General features: G+C 40.8%; 1 protein-coding gene across 1 annotated transcript in view; it reads right to left on the bottom strand.

Moving 5' to 3' along the window:
* The window catches only part of LOC135478327 (serine/threonine-protein phosphatase 6 regulatory ankyrin repeat subunit A-like), a gene marked incomplete at its 3' end in the record, with an annotated part of 202,200 nt that overhangs the window by 78,884 nt on the left and 110,219 nt on the right, over positions 1-13,097 (bottom strand). The window contains exons 20-21 of the mRNA XM_064758602.1: positions 8,317-8,415; positions 4,947-5,045 (exon numbers count right to left, since the gene is read on the bottom strand). Coding sequence (XP_064614672.1) covers positions 4,947-5,045; positions 8,317-8,415 — 198 coding nt within the window. The remainder of the gene's footprint in view (positions 1-4,946; positions 5,046-8,316; positions 8,416-13,097) is intronic.

Here is a 13,097-nt window from a genome sequence, read left to right as displayed (position 1 = left end):
TCTGCTGCTTCAGGTATTGGATTTTCCTCTCTTTGGTTTAGAATACTGTCCCATTCAGTCAAATTTGGGAAGCTGAAATTCAGCGTCTTCGTCGACAGATTTGACTACTAGACCACTAGTTCTTCTTCCCGAGGTCTTGGTAACACCTGCACATGACGAAAGTGTGTACGGTAAGGTTGAGTTTGTATGTCTAATTGATCCAAAAGCTAAGCTTTGGCTAATGACACGTTGCTTTAGTCGTCTACCACCGCGTATGTACGAACTGCCATGGTCGGTCGATTCTTAGGGTACATAGTAACAAGTACAAGCGTCATGTCCGACATTCGTATGCCATTCGTAGTCCGTAAAGGGCGTTCCAATTCGATAATAGTAAGATCCCTTTCCAAAACAACGTTTACCACTAGTTCCCAAAGACAAAGGTATGTAAGAAATTATACAAATAGGAAATAAAGCCGGTGACACACAAGAGAGAAGCGGACATCAGTTTTCAATCCTATCGGGCAGACAGTGGAGATTCCAGACATGAATCCCATATCAAAGTTCAAATCCGTAGTCTATGAATGAGTTCCAGGTCAAATAACAATTAAACAAGGTATCTCATTCGCGCTTTGATTGCCACTGTTCATAACGGAATATTGCAGATGTAACGAGCATGGCTGCCGTTAAGGCCCCTATCTCCAGGTTAAGCGGTATTAGATACAGTTCGAAAATGACGAACGTTACAGACCTTAACAAAACAGATTGTGATTCAGAGTAACGGACGATTACGTCTTTCCCGCTATCGTGTTCCAGATGTTTTACATATTCACTTGTTCTGTGAACAATGACTCCACTGGTAATGGCAAAATGGATTGAGAATGGCAAGATTTTACGTTTCTCGCATCCATAGACTTTAAACCCTGAAACTCTGCCTCGGCGGCAGCCGTTTCCGTTTCAATCCTAAGAAGGTCAAGGTCAACTGTGAACTCTGCCTTTTTACGCTGGTTTTCTGCATCCAGTACAGCTTGACGTTTCCCACGATCAGTTTCCTTTGCAGCGTATTCAGCCCTAGCTCTTGCACCATCAGCTTTAGCCTGCTTCTTATCTATCACTGAAGGTGATGAACCTTTACTGGAGACTTGGTATTTTGAATACGGTGTTCTCTGAGACACAGAATTCAATAGCTCCTGAATATTCACATCAATTAGTGTCAGCGTCTCTTGAACCCTCTCCTGTCTGCCTTCATCAATGGCAGTACAGGTAGCACATTCCTGATAACTTTCTGCAGCTTTACTACGCTGTGAAAATAAGATGTGGTCTTTTGATACTTCTTGTAGAGATGTAGAAATCTTCTCCCTTTCATGCAACACCATGATGTTTTTCTCGGACTGAGATTCTGTAAGCACATGTTCCAGGTTTTTCCACACACCCTTCACATTGTTAAGGTGAGTTTTCATAATGGTTCTTTACCCTTATCAGTTGCAACTGTCCGTTTCACAGTTGTTTCCGAATCCTGAGTGTCTCCTTCACTCACGTTTAAAGATCCTGTCCATCTGGGATCATCAAGTCCGTCCAGGTATGACATCGTGTATTCCAAGGTTTGGCTGGTCGACAGTACTTTTACTATCATGCCTCTTCCCACAAAGAGTGGGAACTTAGGTACCAAGATAACCCGCACTCTCAAAAAACTAAACCAACGACAGCTCATAAAGTTCTATTGACAGTTTAATAACTGTACGATCCACAGTTGCATGGAGAATGGAAAGGTAAAAGTGTATAGTAAACAAAGAAACGCAGCTGTTTATCAGTAACAGAATAACATGATTGTCAGCCAGTACGCTTGTTTACATTGGGTGACATCCACATTGTACACATTGTATCATGTGAGACTTCGAGTTACATCCCTGCTTTAATAAACGGACTACATTAAACACGTCACCATGAAAATACGTACAGCCACATTACTCATGTATGTATCACTACGCCTATGTGGAACAGAGTTTTTGCTTACATTGTGCACTTTAAGTCTTACAACGTAGTTTTTCAATATTTCCTTTTACCATGTCATTATACATTTTATGTGCTACATGTACTCAACTAAACTATACAAATGGACAATAAAATAGCTTCTATCATCATAAGCGGAAATTATTCTAGTTTGAATAATATCAAAGTTCGCCTACCGCGTGATGAATCGGTAAAATCACACAGCTGTGAACTACGAGCACTTCACGGGAAATAACAGTCTGTCAGTGTTAAATCCGAAAGGCAGGATGAGCTTAGAGTCCTAAGAAATATTGTGACTGACACTGTGGGTTGCAACACGTCCGAAATCATGAGAATAAAGCACAAACACACAGGTGGGTGGAGTTCCACCGCCTTCACTTGTACGTCGGTCCGTGGTAACGTAAAAACCTAAACCTATGTTGCTGAAGAAGCTATGCATAAAAACAAAAAAAGTGAAAACGGATTTCCTAAAATGTACAATTCAAACAACACATAAATGGATGTCAGAATAATACCCTCTGTAACGGCGGTTACAGTACAGTGGCTAACGTCGTACTTAACACTTTTTCAGTCATACGACGACGAAGGAGTCCGTTGAGTGTATGTAATATATCTCCTTGTTGCAGGACGGATTTCCACCGCTATTTTATCCAGTGCTGCTTCACTGAAACGACTTACTGAGGGCAAGTAAGCCGCTCCGCCCGAGCCAGTATACTGACATGGGTGAACTAGACGTTGCACTATCCCCCTGATGCTGAACGCCAAGTGAGGAAGCTGAAAATTCTTCTTTTTTAAGGTCTTGGGTGTGACCCGACACAGGACTGACCCTGGATCTACCGCTCCCGACGTGGACGCTCTACTAACTGTGCTATCGGGGCCGGTTGTTGTTTTTGAAGAATATGCGCTAACCGGCGTCAAACGAACAACTCAGCATAATGTGACGAACCAATTCGGTAGATCGCTCCTTCCTTGATACGTGTTTAGTTCTCATTCTGCATATATTAGGTGGTCTCTTTAGTGGTGATGAGGGAAAGGGAATATTTACTGATATATATCATAATGAGGCGATCGTTTTGAATTATTGCGTGGTTTCTGCTGGCATATAAAACAGTTTGTCTGCGTGGTAGGTCAGGGGCACACCACCTTCCTCTTTGAATCTCTCTTCGACATCACTACTCCTCAACATGCAATAAAGTCACTGAGAAAATAAGATGGAACCATCTATTGGTACCTATCTTTAAGGATGAATTAGAATCAGAGCGCTGCAAACACAGTATAGTAAGTTTCACTCAAGTAATAACCGAGAATGTCAACCATGGTGTAAAATTATTATCCAACATTCTAATGTGCTGCAGTCTGCATTCAAGTGAAAATTTGTGCGTCTCTCTGAAAATTCAGAAATAAGTGGTATGACCGGAAATGTATGGCATCGAAAGGGGATGTAGGCGTACCTTCCGGATACTTAGAAAGGATCGCTGCAACAGTAATCTCTCCATATGTACATCACATTGCAGTAACTGTAAATCATGTATACGATCCAAGAAATACGTTTTAAAATCAAATCAACGGCAATCCCTTCAGCAATCAGTAAATGACAAACATTTTTGGTCTATACGCCGTCGTATTCACTCCCCAAATCCTCGTAATCCCAATCCGAAACATGGACTGTTTAACTATTTTAAGGACCCGATCAACGTTAACGTGGGTAAAGATAACGCATTTGGGAAATATGAAGATTTAGATGTGTTTGAAAATAATGAAATCTTGAACAGCGCAATCTGTGAGGAAGAAACTGCATTTACCTTAAATAAATGTGAAGTTGGTAAATCCCAAGGCCTGCACAGACTAACTGGGGGAAGTTTTTTATTTATATATTTGATTGGTGTTTTACGCCATACTCAAGAATATTTCACTTATACGACGGCGGCCAGCATTATGGTGAGTGGAAGCCGGGCACAGCCCGTGGGAAACCCACGACCATCCGCAGGTTGGGAAGTTTTTTCAAATCTCTTCTCCATTATGTGTGTCATATATGCTTAACCTGTACAACCATGTGTCTGATGCATTAGAGGTCCTAGAGGTTTGGAGTTTGGGTGCTATTGTTCCCTACTTGAAGGATAGTGGCTTGGAACAGATTTGATGGAAGTTGTACCATCATAGAAATATCTACGGTTCAAAAATATGGCCTATACTAAGATACGGGTCCGCGTTATGAGGATTCCAAAGGTATGAGGTGCTAGAAAGTTCCATATTTATCATGTAAACATTTGTTACAACAGGGCAATCCATCTATATTCCCAAGGGAAGCGTAGCTGGGCTACATTTGTTAAGAGGATGTCGTTCCGCCTTGTTTCAATATGCTGGTGTCTTTAAGAATGTAACGATTTCAAAAGTTCTTACGTTTAAAAGTTCATTCACACAGCTTTACAAATACGGCACACACTGCTATAGAGTCTCCTGGTATATATAATAAAAACACATGCGCACATGATCGAAGTGATCGAAAATGTTTGTTAAACCGTATTCATTTGGTCTTTTCGTCTGAGTAAACTGAATTTGAAAATACTTTCTTAACCATTGGTGAGTGTTCAGCGACGCAAAATCGATAATTCATCTTGTGACTTTTGACCCGAAGCGTATATCTGAGTTGACGGATAGCTTGCCAATACCTATTTTGATGCCTAGTTGAAATGTTTGGCTGCCTGCACGACAGAACCGGCCAAGTCCAAACTACTGGGAGACAGAAACACACAAGTAAACTGCTCAAATAAAAAATAGCAAACAAACGACTAGTAAAACAAAAGAAAAGGGAAGATTTGAAAGGAGACATTGAGTGGTGATGAAAGAACATGTCAATATGTAGCTACGATCACCGTATGTAACTGTGTTGTTGTTTAGGTTATGAGGGAAAAACACAACATAAATAGTGTTAAAATATTCCGTAGCCAAGAACCACGTACCTGATCCTGTAGGTTTATATCAGCGCTCTTCTCTACCAGTAGACGAAGATGATCCATTCTACCACGTATGGCTGCCAGGTGTAAAGCTGTTTGTCGTTTCTGTGTAAACACAATGAGGAATCAGTAAAAAATGACATGACAAAACAGATATGACATGGTATATTCCATTACAACACAGAACAAGTTCCACAATTTCATCGCCTGCATGACGTTTATATTTTTTAGTAGTTTTGTGTCCATTCTACAGAAACATCAAGGCAAGTGCTGTCACCGTCCTTAAATTGTCACCCTTAACTCATTGACTCCGACAGCTCCCTGCAGCTGCCAGTACAGCGGCGGGCTGTAGCCGTGCCTGCTTTCCGCCCGAGCAGGCGACAGCGATCAGCCTCAACTGCCGTACTCGCCTCTGTGTGAGCTTACACTGTAACGGCGACTGATGCAGAGCGTTTTTCTGTTTTAGCACTCTAAAGCCGGTTGAATTTTGCCATCAATGTTAATTCTACGCAGTCTTGTAAAATATTAGTATAGTTGCGGACGTACATTCATAAAGATACCTATAGAATGGGATTATCGAACTGAACATTCACACAACATGCGACACCAGCGAAAAGTATCGTACGTTTTAGAGGTGATGACACGCGAATTCCTGAACAGAACGCCAGCTTTTCTGAATAAAAGTATGTGTGTCTAAGTCATCAAACGCTCAGGAAATACAGAGAAATCAGTTATTTATCGTGGGTTTGTTGAAGTGTCGAATAGAGCCCTACTATAATCAGTTGTTTTCTCACTTCAGCTAAGCAAAAATGCCATAACATTTTGTCACTGAAGGCATTCGTTGCTCATTGGTCAGTAGTTGCCCTAAATTCTATCACGTGACACAGTGGAGCAGAATCATTGGTCAGTGACATTTAGGTCAGACCAACACACTCCTAACAAACTAAATAATAAACAGAAAACAAAATAATGTGAATTTTGACCTCTTGTTTTCATTTCTTTTTACAGATGTGCTGGCCACCACTATGGAAAAATTATAACTCCAGGCTGGCCCATGTGATGTGGAAGAGTAATGTGTGGAACACAAATTTGTTTGTTTGTGATTCACAAAATTTACTAGCTATTTCTCATTACCATCCCAGCCCCTCCATCCAAAAACAAATAAATTTTTTAAAAGGCAGAAAAAACACAAACAGAAATACAAATTTTGGTTACATCACTCACTCATTATAGAAAGTACTTCTGTGCAAAATTCGTTCTTCATACATGTAAGTGTGCTGGAATTTTGGATTTACACTGACAGTCAATGAGTCACAATTTATCTTCACTGAAAGTTGGTGAAAAAAACCTTTTTAGTTATTATTTACAACATTTACTCTGTTTGTCAACTACTGGCGTGGAATCTACTCTTCTGTGAATGATAAAACATGAAATGGTTCAAAACATTTCACACAGAGGTTTGCATCACAAATCTTGCATCCATATTTTGACTCCTTCCTGATTTTCCTTGAACTACACAATTTGCATCGCCTGGATTTGGGCATGGATGTCGGTCAATGTGACCGTCCGGCACTGTCCTTCTGTAATACTTCATGTCGCCTTTTCTGTCTGTGCTGCCCGACAAGCTGTTTTGCCAAATTTTGTCGAAACTCCAGTTGACACATTTCTTTCACCCGACCAGTTTTGCTTTTCTTCTGGTGATTCAGAGACTCCCGCATAAGAATGAAAGAGCTCGCCACTGCTGTGTCAATTAAAAACCAGAACAGGTACTTCTAAAACTTTTTGGAGCGACGAGTAGTGGAATATTGCATGCGCAGCTGATCTCCGTTGTCCACACCATTCATGTGCTTGTTGTAGTTCTCCACAACTTCAGGGGCCTTTATTTCTGCACGCGTTCCATCCTTCTGTTTTCGCTGAACACTCACTGTGACAGTTGGATCAGAATTAGTTGACAAGAAGTTTACCTGTCGATTGTCGTACCAGCAGGCTGCCACAAGGTTTTCTTTCTGGTAGAGTACGAAACACGTCCACGGAATTGAATCATCGCCTCATCTATCGTGACACTTTTGTATGGTCGATAGTTTTCCACTAACCGTCTCTGCACCATACTGAAGACAAGCCGGAGATGATGTATTTTGTCATGGTTCGCATCTCCCCTGGCTGGATTTGTAGTAGAATCATTGCAGCGAAAATACTGCAAGATTTTCTCAAACCTGTCTCTAGTCATGATGATTGGTATGGAGGGTACTCTCAAGAGCTGATCAGTTGACCAATACTGCTTGTATGTAGGAAATTGTATGATAGACATAACCACATGAATGCCCATAAATGCTTTCATTTCCTGGATTGTTACAGGGATCCATCTGTTGTCAGATTTTTTCTCAATACACTGCCTGGCATATAGGTTGGTCTGATCCACCAAAAGGGTATATAATTCTTCAGTGAATATGAGATTGAGAAAATCGAGCTCTGTACTTTCCTTTGGTAGCACATTTATAGGTCCAGTCGGCTGGGTGAAGTCGTTGACAGCAATCTTTTCCAGTCTGCCACTCCATCGGACGGGTTCTACTACAGGCGTTGTTGTTGTTCTGTTGCCTATCGTATTTCCGGCAGCTAGCGGTCGCAGATCTGACAAAGGGAAGTCATCGTCGTCAGATTCACTTTCTGATACACTAATGTCTGACTCAGTGTCACATTCCCTGTCAGCAGACGGTCTATCATCGGTTGTGAAGCCTAAACAATCCTCGTCTTCGCTGGACTCGGCTAACGAAGCCATGTTGACACTCGAGTGAGTGCGAGTCTAAAAATAGATTCTATTTTTGTTGTGGTTAGGTATTCAAGCCAATAAAACCGCCAAAATACCATTAAACACAAGCCTGACAAATTCATTAGGTGTGTTTTGATTGGTTTATACTCAAACACAAAACATTTGAAAGCAAAATATGCACCCAATGAGAAGTGGTGTTATATGCGGGTTTAGCCGCTCCTCGGGAAATGAGGTCTTTATCGGCCGCGCGGGTATAATCGCACCTCGGGTTGAGACAGAGCGCTCTGCATGCGGCCTGAGCCGCGCGTCAAAGTGAATGAGTTAAATAATAGGTATTCAGAACGTTTTGCACAACAGTAGTCCGAAAGTCTATTTAAATCCTCTACAGATATCAACGGTGAAAGAATGTACTCGAAAGCCCCAAACAGAGCCTATAGTTGCGTCCACGTACCCTAAAGCATATTTTGTAAAAGCAATGTGCATTTTGTGCTCCTGGTATTTTTATGTTTTTCTTACTTCTTTTGTATATTCTTCTGTTCCTATGGACCTTGGTGTCTGAAATAAAACGTTATTATTAGAAGTATTAAAATATCGAAGATAACTACTTACTGTATTCTGTGTGTTGACGTTGGCGCCCTGCTCCACCAAAATACGAACAAAATCTTCGTTGCCATGTAAAGCCGCCTGATGTAAAGGTGTCTCCCCATTCTGTTATACATAATAGAAAGGACTGGAATCAGTACACAGCTAATTAATGAAAAGGTTCTGGCTAAACTCGTTGATGTCTTACTTAACAGTTGATTCAGTGAGGTGTAAATGCTGTATAGGACAAATATCGCCCGTTTCCCTAATTATAAAACGTGCAGCCACTAGCTCAATCTAAATTAATATAAAGCATAACCGAACATAACACCATGTCATCAAATGACCAGATAAAAGCACAAAGTGAATGTCATAGTAATTCACCAATGCATTGTCAAATCAAATTCCGATGCCTGTATTCAAGCAATCAGATTGATCGTTGTTATTAAAGTTATGCAAACAGACAATAGGACAGTTTTGTGCATCTGAACAGAATCCTGCAGGAAATACAGGACTTTATGGGAGAAATGTTCTACAGGAGCAGCAACTATATCAATGCAAAGATTACTTCTTTCTTTCTATGTGAAAAGTATTGGAGATACAAGACTTTCAGTGAACAAGTTTGCACTGGATATGTCCTAAAAATCGTATCTTTTCAAAACTGGTAGGAAACAGAATGATGTGTTAGCGAACTTGGTAACAAAGAGAAAGAAACAACTGAACATTTATTTCTCAAATGTGAAAAAGATAAAATATTCTGATCGTCTATTAACCGGTGGCTAAGGCGGAAATGCAACTTTACATGTAACATTAACAATGGTACAATGTTTGCTAGTATATGCCACTAGGCATAGAAACGAAGAAAACAATAATAAATAACTTCCTTTAGAAAACAGTGGATTTTTTGAGTCAAAGAACTAGAGACCATCACATTTAGAAAATATATAGACCGAAATCATCGAAAACTTTAGAATGGCAGAGAATATTGCCAAAATAATGGGGATGGAAAATGCATTCAGAGACAATGGAATACATCAGCTACAAGTAATTCAACACACAACCACATGTATAAAAATGGTTAGTGGAAATGGGGATGAAACAATGGCTGTAGCATGTGGAAGTTAGTGTTCTGATTGGTGCAAAAAAGAACAAATTTCGCTGCTGATTATAGATATTGTTTGTGTAAAAAGCAGTTGTGACAAGTTAAACAGAATCTCAACAGTAGCACAAAAATCAACACCTACAAATAAACCGATGAAAATGCAAAAAGAAAACAAGCATTATTCAGAAAGATTAATATCACGACGATGCAGAAGTAGTATAGGTCAATTTTATAGGAATCATCATGATATTGTATCATATTTATACCCCTCAGTGATACAAATTTGACAGAAATAGGTTAAGAGGTAATGTGCTACATTACGAACAACAAAGTCGATGGTAAATTATGTTTGAGGGATCCAACTACATCACATGATAGTGTTGGTTACATTTTACCGTAAGCCTAAACGTTATTCACAAGCCAACTAAGATATATCTCTTTCGATTATCGACAATTTAAAAAATTTACATGATACACGATTTTGATACACATTTAATTCAATCCCGCAGAACATCCCTTGCGTCTTTCTTTCGTCACTGGAAACTGTTCACGGCTTTTATTTGCATAAATCCGTCCTACTTCATTACTTTATATTCTTCCATGGGGTCGGGGAGCTGCCAGGTAGCCTCCGTACAAACACCAACTGCAGCTTGTGTGTAGGCGGGTCGTGCTTCCAGCTACCAACATGTCCAGTGAGCTTACACGTAGTTCATGGGACCAGTGGTGTTTCGATCACTCACCTAACTACCTAAGGGGACATTGGGGCTAACCGGGAAGGCCGAACGAATCCTCCGGACCTATATTGAATTTTAGCTAAAATAAGTGGATTTAGGTCAGAAAGGATCCATGATATGTCTGAGGTAAAATGTGATATACAAGCATTACGTACGCGTTGAGTCAACTTCGGATGGTAAACCAAGACCTATAATATGTAAGTTCCTGCTGTGGGGTAACAGGATGAATACAAGGTAAGTAGAAATTCATGGATAAAGGTATAGGCGTGTCTAACGATCTGACATTGAGACAACGGAAAACTCTAAGGGATCTGTGGGCAGACGGTAAATCAGGATACTAGAAAAAGGCAAGTTGGTAATCGTAGATCTCGCTTCACATGGCCTGTTTAATACGCAACGATCTAGATCTAGGGTGAGAACATTGGCTATGAGACATGGCGTCAACGCAAATGGGGTCAACGACGTGGGGACGGGAGAAGGAATAAGACGCTGACCGTAGGACGAATTATAGTTCTTGTTCTGAGATATTAAAGGGTTGGATTCTAAGTTTAATGACACTGACTTTTTTGAGCCTTCATGGGTTTGAAGTTTCTGGGCTTTATCGCAACCTGGTGTTAACACTCCAAGGGCGTACTAGCCGAATTTGTGACTGACTATGTTGCGTTTTGTGTGCCGGCTGTGCAGTCTGCCCGTGGCCGACCATGCCGGGGCATATGTGTATTTATACATATGGCATATCTCTAAATGGTTTACCCCCGTCATCAGAACCCACTTTTGACTTTCCTTTAAAGTAAACAGTTCATTTTTTAGCCTCCAGTGTGACGTTGTGTATGGCTGTTTATATGTACCTCCAAGTGATGCATCCTTTTACTCCACTGGTAGCGGGCAGGAGAAAGACGGCGCTTTGGTACTGGAGAACTTAACTTTTAAGACCTTGGCGATCTGTCAATCTGATCCGTTACTGATCCTTGGAGCGGTCTTCAGTGCTCGTACATCGTGCCCTTTAACTGATCGAGATCATTTTATCAACCCTGATTTTGAGTGAGTGAGTGCTTTGGGGTTATCATCCCTCTTTCCACAAAGAGTGGAATTTGCACTAAGTTACCCGCACTCTCAAATAACTACATCCTCAACAGTTCGTCAAGATCCATTGACAGATTAATGACTGTACGATCCACAGTTGCATGGACAATAGAACGGTAAACGTCTATAGAAAAGAAAGAAACGCAGCTGTTTATCAATAACAGAATAACATGATTGTCAGCTAGAACGGTTGTTTACATTCGGTGACATCCACATTGTACACATTGTATCATATGAGACTTCGAGTTACATCCCTGCTCTAATAAACGGACTACATTAAACACGTCATAGTGAAAATACGTAAAGCCACATTACTCATGTATGTATCACTACGCATATGTGGAACAGAGTTTATGCTTATATTGTGTACTTTAGGTCTTACAACGTAGTTTTTCAATATTTCCTTTTACCATATGATTATCCATTTTCATATTATACATGTACTCAACTAAACTATACAAATGGGCAATAAAACAGTTTTTTTTTTCATCATAAGCGGTAATTATTTTAGTTCGAATAATGTCAAAGTTTGGCTACTGCGTGGTTAATCGGTAAAATCACACAGCTGTGAACTACAAGGAATTCACATCAAATAAAAGTCTGTCAGTGTTAAATCCAAAAGGCAGGATGAGCTTAGAGTCCTAAGGAATAATGTGACTGACACTGTGGGTTGCAACACGTCCGAAATCATGAGAATAAAGCACAAACACACAGGTGGGCGGAGTTCCACCGCCTTCACTTGCACGTCGGTCCGTGGTAACGTAAAAACCTAAACCTATGTTGCTGAAGAAGCTATGCATAAAATTAAATGAAGTGAAAACGGATTTCTTAAAATGTAAGCCGCCCCGCCCGAGCCATTACACTGATATGGGTCAACTAGTCGTTTCACTCTCCCCTTCATCCTGAACGCCAAGCAAAGAAGCTACAAATTCCTGTTTTTTAAGGTCTTGGGTGTGACCCAACACAGGATTGACCCTGGATCTACCGCTCCCGACGAGGAGTCCTGAGAAATAATGTTACTGAAACTGTAGGTTGCCACACGTCCGAAATCATGAGAATAAAGCACAAACACACAGGTGAACTACGCCTTCATTTTCACGTCGGTCCTTGGTAACGTAAAAACCTAAACCTATGTTGCTGAAGAAGCTATCCATAAAAATAAATAAAGTGAAAACCGATTTCCTAAAATGTACAATTCAGATAACACACAAATGGTTGGGAGAGAAATACCCTATGTAATGGCGGTTACAATACACTTCCCGCCTGATATCTGTAAGGAAGCCATACTTCCATATCAGTGGTTACTGGGGTGGTATCACCTGAGGTAGGTGTTAAAATACAATCACCACGGTGACAACAATGGGATTATGTCAGTGATGGGTCGGGTATACACAATGGCTTTGCCATTCCTCGAAATGCGAATTTGGTCTTTTCGCACTTTCCCGTCTGTTCCAGGAAGCGGTCGAACGGTCAGACCAATATGCCATTGCCACTTTTGTGTTGGCTTAAGAGGGTTCAAATATTCACAACGCCATCTTTTCCACAATGTATCAGCTATTGTCTGAACTCCTTTCCACTGGACCTTTAATATTTATGTCTCCTAGGGGTTCCATCATTGGTTGCTTTTGCGTGTCAACAACTGGGCAGGGGATAAGATCATTGGAGATTCCGGATCCGTGTTGACTGGAACAATGGGACGAGCGTTTATTATGGCACTCACCTCTGCCAGAAATGTAGTTAGGGCTTCGTGGGTTAAATGTCTGCCGCATATGTCGTCCATCAATATCGAGTCCAAAATCTTTCGGCTGACACCAATCATGCGTTCAAACACGCCTCTTAAGTGGGAGGAACGTGGCGGGTTGAAGACCCACTTTGTTCCCTTGTTATAC

Source organism: Liolophura sinensis, chromosome 11 (genome assembly GCF_032854445.1).
Source record: "Liolophura sinensis isolate JHLJ2023 chromosome 11, CUHK_Ljap_v2, whole genome shotgun sequence".
Lineage (NCBI taxonomy): Eukaryota > Metazoa > Mollusca > Polyplacophora > Chitonida > Chitonidae > Liolophura > Liolophura sinensis.
Note: the sequence above shows the minus strand (reverse complement) of the source record. Positions and strands in the feature narration are given on the sequence as shown.